This window comes from Rhizophagus irregularis, chromosome 10, assembly GCF_026210795.1.
Source record: "Rhizophagus irregularis chromosome 10, complete sequence".
Lineage (NCBI taxonomy): Eukaryota > Fungi > Glomeromycota > Glomeromycetes > Glomerales > Glomeraceae > Rhizophagus > Rhizophagus irregularis.
The window spans coordinates 169,111-186,488 of NC_089438.1; the positions used below are offsets into that span (position 1 = coordinate 169,111).

General features: G+C 28.1%; 4 protein-coding genes across 4 annotated transcripts; 2 read left to right on the plus strand and 2 right to left on the minus strand.

Moving 5' to 3' along the window:
* Positions 1–1,604: 1,604 nt before the first annotated feature.
* OCT59_001613 (uncharacterized protein) lies at positions 1,605–1,994 on the minus strand (the record flags this gene model as incomplete). Its single annotated transcript, XM_066143954.1, has 1 exon — positions 1,605–1,994. The coding sequence occupies one exon, from the start codon at positions 1,992–1,994 to the stop codon at positions 1,605–1,607; it is 390 nt and encodes a 129-aa protein (XP_065995163.1).
* Positions 1,995–8,113: 6,119 nt separating this feature from the next.
* OCT59_001614 (uncharacterized protein) lies at positions 8,114–10,756 on the plus strand (the record flags this gene model as incomplete). The annotated part of the gene is made up of 7 exons (XM_066143955.1): positions 8,114–8,332; positions 8,424–8,487; positions 8,560–8,729; positions 8,809–9,304; positions 9,373–10,581; positions 10,658–10,665; positions 10,754–10,756. The coding sequence occupies 7 exons, from the start codon at positions 8,114–8,116 to the stop codon at positions 10,754–10,756; spliced, it is 2,169 nt and encodes a 722-aa protein (XP_065995164.1).
* A 1,185-nt stretch (positions 10,757–11,941) lies between these two features.
* On the plus strand, positions 11,942–13,227 carry OCT59_001615 (Ubiquitin-conjugating enzyme E2 1). Its single transcript, XM_066143956.1, has 7 exons — positions 11,942–11,989; positions 12,091–12,189; positions 12,258–12,335; positions 12,415–12,520; positions 12,625–12,666; positions 12,753–12,851; positions 12,933–13,227. The coding sequence occupies exons 1-7, from the start codon at positions 11,948–11,950 to the stop codon at positions 12,935–12,937; spliced, it is 471 nt and encodes a 156-aa protein (XP_065995165.1). The 5' UTR covers positions 11,942–11,947; the 3' UTR covers positions 12,938–13,227.
* A 564-nt stretch (positions 13,228–13,791) lies between these two features.
* OCT59_001616 (uncharacterized protein) lies at positions 13,792–15,229 on the minus strand (the record flags this gene model as incomplete). The annotated part of the gene is made up of 1 exon (XM_066143957.1): positions 13,792–15,229. One exon carries the CDS (start codon positions 15,227–15,229, stop codon positions 14,009–14,011), a length of 1,221 nt encoding a protein of 406 aa, XP_065995166.1. The 3' UTR covers positions 13,792–14,008.
* Positions 15,230–17,378: the final 2,149 nt, after the last annotated feature.

Below are 17,378 nucleotides of genomic sequence, written 5' to 3' on the forward strand. Positions count from 1 at the left end.
TTTGCTCTTGTACTTTCTTGGTTTTCTTATCTTTGTCTTCATCTGTGGGTGGTATGTCCATTACTAGGGCTTCAAAGTCTGCAACAAAGTAATATGGGACTTGCATGCGGCGTTTCCAGTTCTTGAATTCATATATATCATTTCCTTTCTTTACTGATGGCATTCGGTCTGCTTGTGGGGTTTTCTTTAATCCTCGACATATTGCTACATGTTTGTCATGGATTTCTTGTTGATGTGTGAAGTGGGAGATACACCATCGGCAGACAAATGTTGCATGTCCATCTTTTGTACGTTTATTTACTAAACGGCTCATATTCTTAATCCAGCAATAGTGCTGCTTTTCCCCGTTACTGATAAGTACTAAATCTATTATTTTACGGCCCTCTGCATCATCCCTATCGGTAACATATATTGGGCATAGGCGGTGGTCACGCCATTCACAAATGCAGAGGGCAATAGTTGGGTTCTGTCGCTCAAATCTTCTTAGAATTACCTCATCAGCTTGTACTGGAAATTCGATACCTTCAAAGTTTAACTCATTTACATACTCCTTATACTTGGAAATTCTTTCTGCGTTCTTTTCTACTGGATGTAATGCTGCTAGGATTGCCCACTGGAAGCATTTGTCATCATCATTAGCTGGATTTACTACTCCCTTTTTCGTGGCAAGATCTTTTGGGAGTGGTATATGTCCTGCTCCTGTGGGTGGTTGAAATTGCGAGATTTCTATAAATATTTTTTCTACACGATAGAATTCCCAACCTGATCCGTAATTTACATAGTCTTCTACTTTCTGCATGATTCTTGCTAATGCAAAGTTAAATGTACCATTAATATCTGTTGATGGTAGGATTGGCATATTGCGAGTTTTAAATGGTATGTTATATCTGTAGATATACTCTACTCCATCATCTTCACTAAAGTTACCATCTCCGAATAATCCCTCAAGGTAAGAATCTAAACGTCTTATTGTGGCAAATATTCCAATTCTTACTTTTATTGATCCCAATCGATTTCTTTCATCCTGAAGAATATTCTGGATTGTTTGACTGTGTGCTGTAAGAAATGAAGCATAGTCATGCTCTCCAGGTGTTCCTATAGCAATATCAGCCATAAAGTTTGAGTCTGTTAACTCCTTTCCTATACGTACCTGATCACGACGTTCAAAGACTACCTCATAATGTGGGTCTGGATCAATTTGCATCATGCGGGTTATCTCTTCATTGGTTACCGCCGCTTGTGCTTCACGGATTTGGCGGATCTCATCCTCATATTCCTGCAATTTTGCATTTGAGCGGGGATATGGGATGGACTTGACAGGTACCTGCTTGAGTTCAGCTAGAACTGATCGGGTGACTTGTCTGTGTTGGGCACTTCTTGCTTGATGTGTTGACATCTTGTAAACTTTTTATACTCCTCTTTTATTCAATTACATTTTTTCTGAAAATAAAATTAATTGTTCGCCTACCCTATGAGGGTAAAAAAAGAGGGAGACAGATTAGTACTGTCTTCCTAAACTATTCCTCACCATCTGAGTCATCGGGATTGTCATCCGAGTCACTGAGCACATCCTCGTCCTGATGTATACTCTATCCTTAAGTAACTTATAGTTGTAAGCTACAACGGCGAATAGCTTCTTTTACCATAATATGCTCTACTGCAGCATTTGTTTTCTCTTTACAAGCCTTTTGATATGCCTCCCATTCAAGTTCACGGAGGTCACGATTTCTATTACCCTCCTCCTCTGATCGACCAAGAGCATCATTTGCTTTTTCCTTCTTTTCTACTGCTTTGTCGTATGCCTCCTCGGCTTCTTTATGCCGCTTCCAGAGTATTCGTTCAGCTTCGGCTCTCCAGATTGGGCTGACTTCTAGAAGATGTGTCCTGAAATTTCTACTTGGAATGTATTCCAGGATATGGCCCACAAGTTCGGGGATTACTGATACTGCGTACGGGGTTTGGTGGCTTTTTAGAATCTCTCTATTGATAGCCATAAGATCAGAGACTGTGCAGCCAAAGATTGTTGCTAACTTTTCTGCGGTATATACCATGTTATGTACTATTTATCTGTATAGTTACTTGGTACCTACCTTTTATTCAATTACATTTTTTCTCGGTATAAGGGTAATTGCTTGCCTTGCTATTCCGCTCTATTGACTCCATGGCTGGTTTCCTGGATGGGTTAATATTCCTTACCTTTTTTGGCTCCATTGGCTTTGAAATCCTATTTCTTGTTCGGTTAATTTTTTCAGATTGTATGGTGGTAATAGAGTTGTATGGTGGTAATAAAACTATATGATGGTAACTAGATTATATGAAAAGTGGTAGGTGGATTATATGGTGGTAATTAAAATTATATGATGGTAGTAACTAGATTATATAAAGTGGTAGTTAAATTATAGTAAAAGTGGTAGGTGGATTATATGATGGTAATTAAGTTATATGATGGTGGTAATTAGATTATATAAAGTGGTAGTATTTTAGATTATATGGTGGGAGTGAGCCAGAATTGGGGTTTTCATACTACTAACACCATATACCATTCAAAGATCCTTTATCATATAACCCTTCCTTAACACCACATACACAACCCAATTTATTAACACCCTGTCCAGGATGTGATTTACATGATTCCTTTTATATTGGTGATACTCGTCCTAGATGTATAATTAGTTATCCTTCTAATAATTCAATTACAATTCATGCAAATCTACATAGGAAAAATAATAATAGATTTAATAATATTTTTTTAGTTCACAAATCACAGTGAATTACGTGCTGATGCGTTTATCGATTATAATAATCGTACACACCCTCATTTGAGACCTAACAATAATATTAATTGCACAACATTTCATTCTACTATTTTAAAAGAAAATTTTAATTTAATTAATAATATTTTGTTACCTAGTTCAATTCATTCTTCTTTTTTTTCTTTAGTAAATTTAACGTCCTCTTTAAATAGATTAGAATTTTACACTGATGGCTCCTTATCTAGATATAATGATTCATCCATCATGGGTTTTGGTTGGATTTTGACAAGTGACATCAATCTTGACGTAAAATATAGTGGTAAAACAGCCGATTGGGCGAGCTCAACAAAAGCCGAAATTTTTGCTATTCTCACATGTTTAATCATCTGTCCTTCTAATAGTCACGTGACTATATATACTGATAGTCAATGTGCAATCGATACGTTCAATTCTTTACATCACTATAAGATGACTCCAAGACGTTTTCAAAAAATTAATAACAATTTATTATGGCAAACTATTCTTTATATTATTAAAAGACTCAACCTCACGATCAAATTAATTAAAGTACAGGCGCATTCAGGTGACAAATATAATGACATGGCTGATGCTCTAGCTAAATCTGGATGTGACAAACAAGACATTATTTCTATTTCACCAATAACTGTCAAAACCGTTAAAGGATATATCATGTTCAATGATGAATTAATAATCGATCGAAATATCCGAAAAACAACAAAAAAAATTATTAATTTTAGAAATACAGAACGACAGATTTCTCATAGATCTCTACATCATATCAAAGATTTCACTTTTGCCAAATTAATTAATTGGGAATATACACAAGATTGGTTCAATTATAACCCGTTTTCGAAAGCTACTTCACAATCTTATAGTAAACATGTTAGTTGGCATATTAAATGCTCTAATTATGCGTTACCAACACTTGACTCTCTCAACAGAAATTATCCGGATATCCTTAAAGGATTTGATATATGCTTTCTATGTTCAACAGCTCAAGAAACAAACGAACATTTCTGGACATGTCCAGAATCCATTAAAATTTTGAAGGATATTTTTAAGAAACATGAATTGATTTATAAAGCTTTAATCATCAATAATCTAGATCGTAAGATCATTGACGATTCCAACAACATTAATCTTAATTCTCCGGTATTCTCTTGTTTTAATTTACCAATTGAAACTATTAGTGACGCAAAAGATCTCCACTGTATATTAATCAATATGGTCCCATCATCACTCATCAAACCATTTCAAGATGCAAAAATCTCAAAGAAACTTACAAAAAAATTATTATTAACGTTCCTATTTAACCTTCATCGTGATATTTACGAGATATTGTGGACAAAACGTAATGCGAAATGGAAACAATACAAAATTGATCACAACATTACAAAATCTTTATTCACCAATAGAGTTAATCGACAAAAAGACCAACAACGTCAAAATTTTAATGAGATATCGCCTAATAATCCAGTTAATGATAATATACTCAACATAGGATATACGAACCCATTTATGACCTCCAGACGTAATCTGGATGATACAGTCCTTTGGATCTATCTCACTAGTTCAAATTTTCGACATAATCTCCCGTGGATAAATTCTTTATATCTAGATATTATAGATTCAATTACATATGATCGAAATTTATTTTATTATAATATATAAACCCTTCGTACAATTTTAGTTAGGACAAATTTTATTTACATTTAATTTTATAGGTCTCTTTATCTTTCGGATGGGTGGGTTTCACTTTTGTTTTTCTTTTTCCCATTTGAAAGGTTAGCGTAGTCCTAGCTTTTTGAATAGATAGTCCGAAGGGTGAGGTCCCGTAGGGGATTAACGTCCAAAATTCTATACAAGTATATTAGTTGTAGAACATGTAAATGTTGTCTTTCTTTTATTTGTAATAGTTTTGGAGTACTACTCTTCTAGTAATAAAATAAAATAAAAAATAAATAAATTAATGTTTATGTAAAGTGAAAAAATCAACTGCACGTGGTACGGTAATTCTATAAAATTAATTTTTTTATTGTTCAACCATTAATTATTGAATATAGTAGAAGAAAAAGTTGTGAGATATTTTGCTGTAACTGTTTTTTTTTTTTTACAATGACAAATGCATATTTATTGATTAAAAAAAGCCCTATGTTAGTATTTCGCGCACTAGTACAAACATAGGCAGTAAAATAACCTCAATATACCCATTGAAATTGAGCAGTCTAAAACTACTCGCTTTCTCCATGTCAAAGAGTTTTTTTTTCCAAATATGTACAATATATAGTAAATCGGCTGATGGCTGATTTTTTTAACTTTTGATCGGTTAAACTTAAAATTTTATTGCGAAGATATTTTTTAAAAAAAATTTTTGCAAACACATTTATTCAAAATAATCTTACTTAATAAAATTTTATTTTTATTTGCAAATATTAAAATTTAAGTCACACATTTACGATTTTAAAGAAAAAAATCACCGTATTTATTTTTAATGAAGAAATACAAATAAAAAAAACAATAACAATAAATAAAAAAGATAAGTAAATTACAATAATCAAGGAGAAAGATGCTAATAAAAAATAATGAAACAACAATGGAGTAATGGAAAGTAATAGAAGATGAAAAAGAGTAATGAGAAGTGATAGGAAACAAAAAGGAGAAATAGGACATGATGAGAGATGAAAAGGATGGGAGGTAAAAAGGAGTGATGGAAGACGAAAAGAAGTGATGGGAAGATGAAGAGGAGTAAAAATTTATTAAAATTGAAATTGTAAAATTTAATAAAAAATTTTCCAATAAATTTTCAATAAAAAAAAAATATAATGAAATTCTTTATTAAAAAAAAAAAAATATCAAGCCAAAATTCTCGATACACTTATTTAAAAAAAAACTATTTTCAATAAAATTTTCTATTAAGATTTCTAAACAAAATTTTCCATCAAAAAAATAAAAAAATTCTTCAACAAACAATTCTCTAATGAAATTCTCGATTAAAGAAAAATTTCTAACGAAAATCTTCCATCAAAAAGCACATTTTCCCTATTAAAAAAAATTCAAAAGATTCTTACCACCTATTTAAAAAAAATTCTCAAAAGAATTTCTATATCAAAAAAAAAAACTCCCCTCCTATTAAAAAAAAAAATCTTTACCGAAATTCTCTATCAAAAAAAAATCTCCCCTGTTAAAGAAATTTACTAACGAAATGATCTATCAAAAAACAATCTTACCTATTAAAAAAAAATTCTATGATGAAATTTCTATCAAAAAAAAAAATTCTCAGCGAAATTATTTATCTTCCTATTAAAGAAAAATTCTTTAATGAAATTCTCTATCAAAAACAATCCCCTATTAAAAAAAAATTCTCTAATAAAATTCTCCATCAAAAAATACTTTCACCTATTAAAAAAAATTTTTAAAAGAAATTCTTTATCAAGGAAAACTCCCTCCTATTAAAAAAAAAATTCTTAACGAAATCCTCTATCAAAAAAAAATCTCATAAAATTATTTTTATCAAAAAAAATCTTCCCTATTAAAAAAATTCTCCAAAGAATTTTCTACAAAAAAAAAAAATTCTCAATTCTCAATTCTCAATGAATTCTCTATCAAAAAAAAAAATCCTGTTAAAAAAAATTGTTCCAACAAATTAGGTATATGTCCGAAAAAAAAATCTTATTAAAAAAAATTCTCCAATGAAATTTAAATTTTTTAACGAAATTATACATCAAAAAAAATTCTCTAACAAAATTTTTTATCAAAAAAAGAAGTCTTTTTATTAAAAAAAATTCCAAAAGAATTTTATCAAAAAAAGCCTTTGCCTATATATATTAAAAATAAAAATTCTCCACAAAATTTGTTTATAAAAAAAAGCCAACAAAAAAAAATTATTTGTGTAAAATTTAAAAAAAAAAAAATTTTTTTAAAACTACGCTAAAAAATATCAACCCTGTGAACCCTGTGCTGACTAGGGATGGCAACGGTCGGTCACAGTCAGTTATCAGTCAGTCATAACCGGTTAAGGGCCTTTGACTGACCGACCATTTTGGCTGACCATTTTTCTGACCGTTTAACCGACTGTTTAACCGACCGTTTAACCAATCACTTTTTAACATTTTTTCTTAATTAAAATTCGTTAAAAAGAAGAAAGTGTAATTTAATCAAAAAAAAATGCTATTTAGCTTTTTTTTATTGATTAAGTTCGTAAAAAAGGCTAAATAATTAAAAAAAGGCCAAATAATCGGTTAAACGGTCGGTTAAATGGTCAGTCAAACGGTCGGTCAAACTGGTCGGTTAAACAGTCAGTCAGAAGCTTTTGACCAACCGATATTGGTCACGGTCATAACCGGTCATGACCAGTTAATAATCATGACCGTTGCCATCCCTAGTGCTGACAAAGAAACTAATTTTTGACAAGATAAAATTAAAATCAAATACAGTTGGATAAAAACATCAAGTACAGATAGATAAAACCTCAAGCACGGACAGATAAAAATACCAAGCACGAACAGATAAAAACATCAAGCATCATGTAGAGATAAAACATCAAGCATGTACAGATAAAACATCAAGCACATGATAGATAAACATCAAGCATGAACAAATAAAAAATATCAAGCATGTACGGAGAAAACATCAAGCACGAAGCACGTGATAGATAAACATCAAGCATGAACAGATACGTACAGATAAATATCAAACACGGGACAGATGAAAATCAAGCATAAACAGGTAAAATGTCAGGCACGGTGTAACATTTTATTCTAGCCATGCTTTGTTTTTTACCGCACAATGTCTGATAATTTTGTCCAACTCGGCTTGCCATATTTTCGGTATCATGATTTTTAACCAGTTGGCCAAATAATCTCGAAATTTTTCTTTTATTTTAAAATACCTATTTTATAGTATATTAAAAATTTTACCCAATTTGAATTACTAGTTGTTAAGATATTCTACTTAAATAATTTTACTACGGTAATTAAAATTCATTGACAATGTTTTTTTTTAAAAAAAATTTTAAAAAATAAATTAGTTTATAAAAATTTAATATAACACTTAATAATTTTTATTTATTTAATATTATAATTGATAGCTTTCATATGAATTCCATATCCAATTTTTTTCCAACCGCAATTTTTTCGTTACACACTGTACGTTGTAGCTCCAAAGATACAAACACATCATCTGTGCATGCATCAATTGCATCATAATGCATTAAAGGGCTTATTTAAAATAAATAAAATACCCCATGATTCAATAAAATTTTTTTTTTAAAAAAAAATAAAATAAATATATGAAATAAATAAAAATAAATAAGTTTTCACTATTATAATTTAGAAGATAAAATGAAATTAATAAAAGAATGGATTGAAGAAAAAATAACGAATGGGTCTATTCCTTATTTTGAATATGATGAATTTAGTGAAATCACTGATCTTGATAGTGGAAATTTTGGTCAAGTATTTAAAGCGAACAAAGGTGATATGAAAATCGCACTAAAAATTATTGTTAATAGAAGCTCAAAAGAGAAAATAAATGAAGCCGATGATGAATTTACCAAAGAGGTAGGGACCACTCTTTTATGTTGTACAGTATTAGCTTTGTATATTTATATAATAAAATAAAATTAATTTTATTTTATCTTTTTTTTTTTAGTTAAACCTTCTTCACGAGATTGGTTCTCATCCAAACATCAATGGTTTGCTGGGAATAACGAAAGGTTTGTAAAGAATTTTTTTAAATAGTTTTATTATACAGTTTCAATCTAACTTATTTATATTTAAATTAATAGGTCCTAAGGATTATATTTTGGTGTTGGAATACGCTAATGATGGAAATTTAAAGGATTATTTGGAAGAAAAATTTGCTACTTTGAATTGGAATGATAAAATTAAGATGGCATTGGATATTACTAGCGGATTGAAATTTTTACACTCCAAAGAAATAATTCATAGAGACTTGGTAACGTAATAATTAATATAATATTTTGTTTATGATTTTGTCTGATGATAACTAATAAATACTGTCAATCATTTTATAGCACTCAAAGAATATATTAGTGAATAAAGGAAAATTGTTAATTGCAGACTTTGGATTATCCAAAAAGTTGGCAGATGCTAAAACTGGTTCTGTAGCTAATAAAATGGGAATAATTGGATATATTGAACCACTGTGCTTTAATAAAACATATTATAAAAAAGATAAAAAGTCCGATATCTATAGTTTAGGTGTTTTATTATGGGAAATTTCAAGTGGGCATCCTCCTTTTTCTGGTTGTTCACAAGATCTAGTTAATCATTACATACAAAATGATGAAAGAGAAAAACCAATTGAAGGTACACCTCCAAAGTATCAAGAACTTTATGAAAAATGTTGGAATGGTGAACCAAAGTCAAGACTCGATACTGTAGAAGTATATACAATCTTAAGTCAATTAAGTACTGAGGATTTTTCTTATCTACCATCTCCGCAACCTGACGAAACTAACCCGAGTGTTGATAATAGTTATGGCTTTCATATTTCTACCAATTTCCTAAGTAAGTATAATATGATTAATAACAATGATTTTTATTATTAATTATGTGAATTTATTACATGTTCTCAGAAATTAAGAATTTACTAATAATCAGCTATACTTTGATTAAACTCAATAATCAATTAGATCCCAGGAATTTATTAATAATTGGTCATGCAGGTAGTGGTAAATCCACATTGTCCAATGTATTAAGTAATACTGTTGATTTTGAAGAAAATAAGTACTCTAAAAATTTCCGAAAACAAATTTTTGAATGGGAAGGAATTAAATATCATGTAGTTAATGACATTAGAATGGCGTTAACTAATAAGGAAGTTAAGTTTGAAAAAATATCAGAAGTAAATTATTTGATACCGGAAGGAATAAGTCAAATATTATTTGTGATTGACGGAAAATTTACGGCAGAAGAAAGTACGTTTAACTTGCTTGAAGATTCCATTTTTGGAAACGATATCGCTGAATATACCACTATTGTGAGAACTAAATTTAGTGACTTTAAAAATGAAAAAGAATGCAAAAAAGATAAAGATGATTTGTATAATAAAAACGAAACAGTTGCCAAATTATGTAAAAGTATCGTCCATATAGACAATCCCCCGATAAATATTTTTGTTCATGATGAAGACGACAGGGAAACAGTTATAGTTAATAAAAGAAGAAGAGAGCAGTCAAGAACTATATTGCTAGACCACTTGAATAAAGTAATCTCAGAAAAATACTATGATAAAATTTACGAATTTGATAATCTAAAATTAGGAATTAGGAATTTGATAATAGTTGGTCGCACCAATAGTGGTAAATCCACATTAGCTGAAGTTCTGAGTGATTCTCATTATTACGAGGAAAGCGCTGGAAAGATCGAAAAGAAATACAATGTAGTAACTAAGCCAATTAAGAATATAATAAAATTACCGGAAAAAATAAAAGAGATATGCCAAATTTTATTTGTTATTGATGGAAAAATCACGGCAGATGAAGTGGAAGCTATCTTTGGCAATGATATTCATGAACATATTACTATTGTGAGAACTAAATTTAGTAATTTTAAAAATGAAGACAAATGCAAAGAAGATTTGTGTGAACAGAATGAAGCAGTTGCTAAAATACGTCAAAATATTGTTTATGTGGACAATCCCCCGATAAATATTATTTTAAGAGACGAAGATGATGAAGCAACGATTAAAATAAATAAAAAAAGAAGAGAATGTTCAAGAACTATATTGTTAGACCACTTGAATAAAGTATTCCAGGAAAAAGGTAATAAAATTGCTATAGAAAGTATTACTGAAGAATTAGAACGCCAGAAATTTCAGAATAAATAGACGCGATAATTACATTTTGAAATTCTCACAAGTTAGTAAGGTATTGCATAATATTTCGAATAGTTGACATGACGATTAAAGTAATTAAGAATTTTTTTTTTTTACTTTCCTCAATATTTATTATTTAGTGACGCTGCAAAATTTTTCAGGACCGGAATTATGATAATTTCAGTCGATATCCAAAAAAAAAATAATAGATTTTTCACCCGAAATTATCTAAAAGGAAAGATTTGCATGGTCATCGTCCTGTCCGCAGAAAAATTATTCAGAGACAAATAGAATTTTTATGTCCAGCAAACAAAACATTTGAATAGTTCTCTATCATTATTCTGTAAATCACTATATTCTCTGCTGTAACATTACATGTATTTGTCAGTTTTTTGTGTTTATTTATTCATATAAAAAAATAAAATTTTTTTTTAAAGAAAATTTTTTCTGTTAACCAATTACTTATTTCTTGAATATTATCGCTTAGGCTTCATTATGTATTATTAAACTAAAACATTGTTATTTTTCGTCGAATAAACGATTTAAAATTTCATTTATAAATGTAAGTTTTTAGGAATGAATATGAATAAAGATTATCTAAATTTGGATTATCAAGCAAATTCTTTTAACTACTGAATGTGGATTTAAACTTGACGATATAATTCATTTCAATAAAAATTAGTAAATCACTTTATGAACGTATCACGTATCATAAATATAACAAATGACTTATAAAATTTTTGTAACGAATTATGAGCGAATTAATGAGCGAGGTCAAGTAAATGAAACTAGAGAGAAAATGGTAAATTAAAATAGAAAATATTTTTACCTATAAAGTTATGATAATAACATTAATTAGGAGTAGAATTTAAAATACTTCTTTTATTGTTAATCAATTTACGCAATTTTACGTCGATCATGATTGCTTTTTTAGATATTAAATTGGAAACAAAAAACAAATATCTTTTTTGTAGCCTAAAAACGATAATATAATAAACAAATACAATTAATTCGAATTGTGTGTAAATATTTTTGCATGTGACCTGTATTTCAATAATAGTATAAATTACATGTTTTTTTGTTTCTTGATGATCATTGATCAAATGGGCTTTGTTATTAAGTTTTAGAAAATTGGTACGACATAAATCACAAGTCATGTGAACTTTGATTTCCTAATCCGTCTTAGTAAGTCGTGTAATATAAAAAAACTCATACTTCGAAAGGGAAGAATCATATGCTTTAATTTGTTGATCACGAGTTTCTTTCTTATATATTCTCTCCATTGTATTAATATATAAATTACTTTTCTCTCCCTTTATTTTTTTTTCAACGAAATGAATAATAATATTAATAAATCGCTTAAAAGAATTAACGTAGTAAGTTTAAAAGGAAAAAAAGTCGTTGACCTTTTAAATATGCCAAAAAAAAGTTTAGCGTTAAAACGCTTATTTTCGTGCGGTTTTTCTAATGTTATTAGGAATTGAACAATTTTGAACGTGACTCAGTATCATCATCTATCAATGCTGGACCTCTTGGAGATGATCCATTTCATTGGATAGCGACAATTTCGGGTCCAGTATGTTATTATATATTTTTATTTTTTACAAACTAATATTAACTCATCAATATTATAATTTGAATAAGTCTGACTCTCCATATTCAGGTGGAATATTTTTTCTTGATGTTCGTTTCCCTCAAAATTATCCATTTAAACCACCAAAGGTATTTTTTTTTATATTTTATTATATAATTTTACATATTTTTAACGTATAATCTCAATAAACTTCATACTCAATCAAAGATAAATTTCACTACAAGAGTTTATCATCCGAATATCGATAGTAATGGAAATATAGGCATAGATCACTTGATTCATCAATGGTCTCCAGCAATGACCATTTCAAAATGTAATTTATTTTATTATTAATAAGGGTTTTTGGTTATTCTTATATGGATTCTTTAGGAAAGTAAACGTTTATTAATACAGTATCTCCTTTTTTTCACCTTCAAGTGTTATTATCAATAAGTTCATTATTGGCAAATCCAAATCCAGGTATATACTTTATTTAAATATACTTTTTTTCTCATTTGCGATCCTTTTCCCTTTTAAAAAAAATTGGCTAAATTTTTTTTTTTTAGTATTAGAATTTACATTTGAACCTGAAATTGCTCAAATGTATAAGACTGATCGCTCTCGTTATGAAGCTACAGCTCGTGAGTGGACACGGCAACATGCTAGTGAGTCAATACATTTTGACGTTTGTACAATATATTATATTATGGTATTCATAAATTAATATTGATTTATTTTAATGCTAGTGTGAATTATAATTATCAATCCGACGTGATGTTAATGGTATATTAAAAGTTAATTAATAAAGTGGTGATTATTTTCTTCGTTCAACACTTGTAAAAAAATTTACATAATTAAGTATTACGATTAATATATAAATTAATTCCATGTGAAGGAGTATTTTACAGCTATCTTTCTATAATAAGCGCAAATAATTTAAATACTAGTATACAATTAAGGAGAAGATTAAGAAATTTACATTAAATCATTACCATTTCTATTGAATAATAAAAATCATTATATTTAGAATCAATTTTATTTAAATAACTGTAGTACACATGAACACATTGATACTTGGACGTTATTCTTGGCCCATTAATTATCTTGGCCCCTTAATGATCTATTTTAAAAAAGAATATTAGAAAAAAAATATGCTGTATCAATGAAGTTGCGCGCTCCATCAGAAACAAAAATTATGAGTAACGCAAATTGATTCAAACAAAAGAACGCAATAAATCATGGCAAATTACTAAAAAACAAGGTGTACATTTAGGAAGAACTTGAGTTATTACAAGATATATACAGTATATTTTTTGTCGTAACCTTAAATATAAATTATTGTAATTTTGACTTAATTTTTTAATACCTTTTCAATTATCAAACCCTTATAACTTCTACTAATAGGACGAAAAGTGAATATTATTGTGAAAACCTGCCCTTTTCAATAATAACGACGACAGCATAAAGCAATTTAATAAATTAGTTATTCTTCTTTGATTATGTTCTTATAAGGTTTACTTTCTACAATCTCTGAATCATTTCTGATTTTATTAGTAATAATGCATTATATACTGCAATAATTAAACAAAGTACATTTAAACAATTATAAATAAATACTATAAACATTTACATTTATTTATCAATATTATTTGCTTAACGAATAAATAATAATTGTCTATGAGAATATATATATATATATACTGTATATATAATACGTAAATACAATAAAATAATAAAAATAATAAAATATAATTCCAATAATTCCATATAATATTTTAATATATTAAAAATAATTTGTTTCTATTTAATTTACTGTAAAATTTCAATTTCTCATTTCACTAAAAATTAGTTTTATTTTAGGTGAATATTTCTTAACTTTCTCAGATATATCTTTTATATTTATACTTAAATAATTTTCACCAAAAACTTCAATACTTTCTAAATATTGACAATTGATAAGAATCAATTCTAATGTTTTAAACTCATCATAATTAATTCTAATAGAAAGATTTCTAAGATTTGGACAGAGTTCGATTATGGCTAAATTTAATGAATAATAATTATAATTACCTTTGACATAAAGTTCTTTTAAATTTTTACCATTATTTTCCAAGAATTTTATTAATAATTCATTCCTTGGACATTTCATACTAAATCTCAAACTTTGTAACTGCGGGAAAATAGAGTATTGTAATCTATTAAAATCTTTATAAAATTCGTTACTATAAAATGTAAATACAAGTTCTCGTAAATTTGTGAATCTAGCGATAAATGATAATGGTATAGCAATCACGCTTATTCCTCCGTAGATACTAAATTTAATCAAAGAATTAGGAATTCTTTCTAACAAAGTAATTATATCTGTAAAATTTTGATAACTTTTATATTGATCCATATACAAGTGCCTTAGATATTGTTGAGCAGAAATCAAGTCTGTTAATCCATTTGAAATAATTCCATTGAATCCTATTCTTAGTGTATGTATAGTTTTACATATTTTGGATAACTGATAAAGAAATTCAGGATCAATACTTGAATAAATATATAACATTGAGAGATTCTTTAAACAATCTATTGCTCCAGGATATGATATAAGATTTATTGATGTCGGATTTATAAATGTAAATGCACATGCTAATTCTCTCAAAGAAGAAATTTGACACATAAGTAATTTGAAAATTTCTCGTGATAACGTAATTGTATCTTTGTTTAAATTTTTTAATTTTGTAGATTGTCGATTCTGAAGAAATTCTTTAACATTGTCAATAATTTTATAAACTTCTAAATATTTACAAAATGATGCATAATTAAATAATGGAGTTTTTGATGTTGAAATTAAAATTCCATTATTATACAAAATTTCTTTTGAATCATTTGGAAGACAAGAAATTAAAGTATCAAGATTTCTAATATGTTTCCAATAAATTTTGACAAAAAATTTACACCAATTTCGATTGACTAATAAACATGAATAAAAAGTATTTAAATCATCCTCTAAAAATTCAACAATATCATTAAAGCAATCGATAGGAAATTCTATCATTTTTAAGGGGAAAGAATGCGAGAATCGGATTACATTTTGGCGTAATTAATTTGACGTATTTAATTCATTGAGTAACGGTGACGTAAAATTATTCGGCTTTCGGGTAAACTTTTAAGCACAATTGTCGATCCATTTATCCGTCATTACTTTTTTTCTTCGTCACTTGGTTACATTGGTTACAATGGTTACGACTTACGAGTGACATCAGTGACAAGTATGATGATGATCACTGGTACCCACTCAGGTGATCATCAAAGCTTATATCCTTATCAACCTTATATGGATAAAAACCTTAATTACCTTATATGGGCTAATTGTCCTGCCTCCATCAGCCCATTATTATTCTAAAAAAAAAAAAAATTTTTTTTCGAGTCTAACTTATTTATTAATGAGTGGCGGAAAAAAGTTTCTTTTAAGTATTCTTGAAAATTTTTTAAAGATAAAAAATATTAGTAACGAAAATAGTTTAAAAAAATATTATTTATTTGAATTAATTAAACGTACAAAAATTGAATACAAAAAAAAATATTTTCTTGTAATTTAATTAATTGTTTTGAATTTATTTCTATTTTTAATTACAATTTTTAATATAATTTGTTCAGTTTATTAATATTTATGAAACGATTATTAATATACATTTACTGACAGTCATAATTTTATCATATAAAAAAAAATATATATATATAAAAATAAATGAAAAAGAATGTTTGTACTTCCTCGAATGTTGTGATGCACAATGTAATTTATCGTATGGGGTGATTTGACGCATTGCATGTGATAATTTCATAGTAAATGGGAATTGGTTACTATTTGGTATGATGCGTCAAATCGGCCCATATGTGCATATTGTAGATTAGTGAAACAAACTTCGGGTTAAAAATCCGTAAAAATTTGAAGAAAAAAAATTTCTTATTTCTAAAAAACCTTTTTTTCAAATTTATTTTAAATAGAACTATAAATTTTTATCCAACAATTATGTCAAGTATTCGAGAACGATCGATTTTCACTGCAATGAATAAAGCATATACATTAACTGATCGTAATGTTTACGATGATATGTACAAACGACTTGAATTTAGAATACAAACTATTCTTGCTGATAAATCCCTTACAAAAAATGAAAAATCAGTAGCAATAAAAAATTTAAATGAGCAATATGACAGAATAAATATTCGTTATAACAAAGGAAAAAGAAGAATTTGTGAAGTCTGTAAAGAGGAATGTTTAGCAACATTATATTGTGAATATTGTATTAGAAATTATTTAAAAACGAAATTCTCAAATTGGACGTCTGGAAATAATGATATTGATGATCTAATTAAGAAATGTCAAATGGAATCACGTGCTCCTGACATGATAGTTGAATGGATTCCATATAATAATTTTCAAAATATTGAATTTCTAACTAGAGGTGGTTGTGCTGACATTTACACAGCAGATTGGATTGGTAGTAGATATAAAAATTGGAATCCTGAGCAACAACAACTAATACTATCTAATACTATTAGGAAAGTAGTACTTAAAAAGTTGGAAAATATTGAAAGTGCTAATAGAAGTTGGTTTGATGAGGTAAGTAATATAAAAAAATCTTGAAATAAAAATAATATATATTATAACACATTTAAATATTTTGTAGGCTAAATCTCACCTAACTATAACTAACAAAACGTCATCAATAGTACAATGTTATGGTTTAACTCAAGATCAACCAAACGGAAATTACATGCTTGTAATGAAAAAATTGGATATAAATTTAAGAGAATATATACAACAAAATCACAACAAACTTACATGGAGAGAGAGAATTTATATTGTAACTCGTGTAAGTTATGCACTTAGGATGATCCATGTAGAAAATGCAATTCATAGAGATTTACATTCAGGAAATATATTATATAGTCAGCATAGTAATATTTGGCATATTAGTGATCTTGGATTCTGTGGGCCCGCTGATCAACCATTGGGAAGTATATATGGAAATCTTTCTTATATTGCACCAGAAGTTATAGTTGGAAAAGGATATACTTTTGCATCTGATATATATAGTATTTCAATGATAATGTGGGAAATTTCATCTGGACAACCACCATTTACTAATTATGAAAAGGATTATAATCTTGCAATGGATATTGTTAATGGTATGAGACCA

Excerpts from the sequence above, each read along its gene's own strand:
- OCT59_001615 (XM_066143956.1), top strand. The coding sequence starts at position 11,948 with ATGAATAATAATATTAATAAATCGCTTAAAAGAATTAACGTA. Across the intron at positions 12,336-12,414 it reads ATCCATTTAAACCACCAAAG|ATAAATTTCACTACAAGAGT; the intron begins GTATTTTTTTTT and ends ACTCAATCAAAG. Across the intron at positions 12,521-12,624 it reads AGCAATGACCATTTCAAAAT|TGTTATTATCAATAAGTTCA; the intron begins GTAATTTATTTT and ends TTCACCTTCAAG.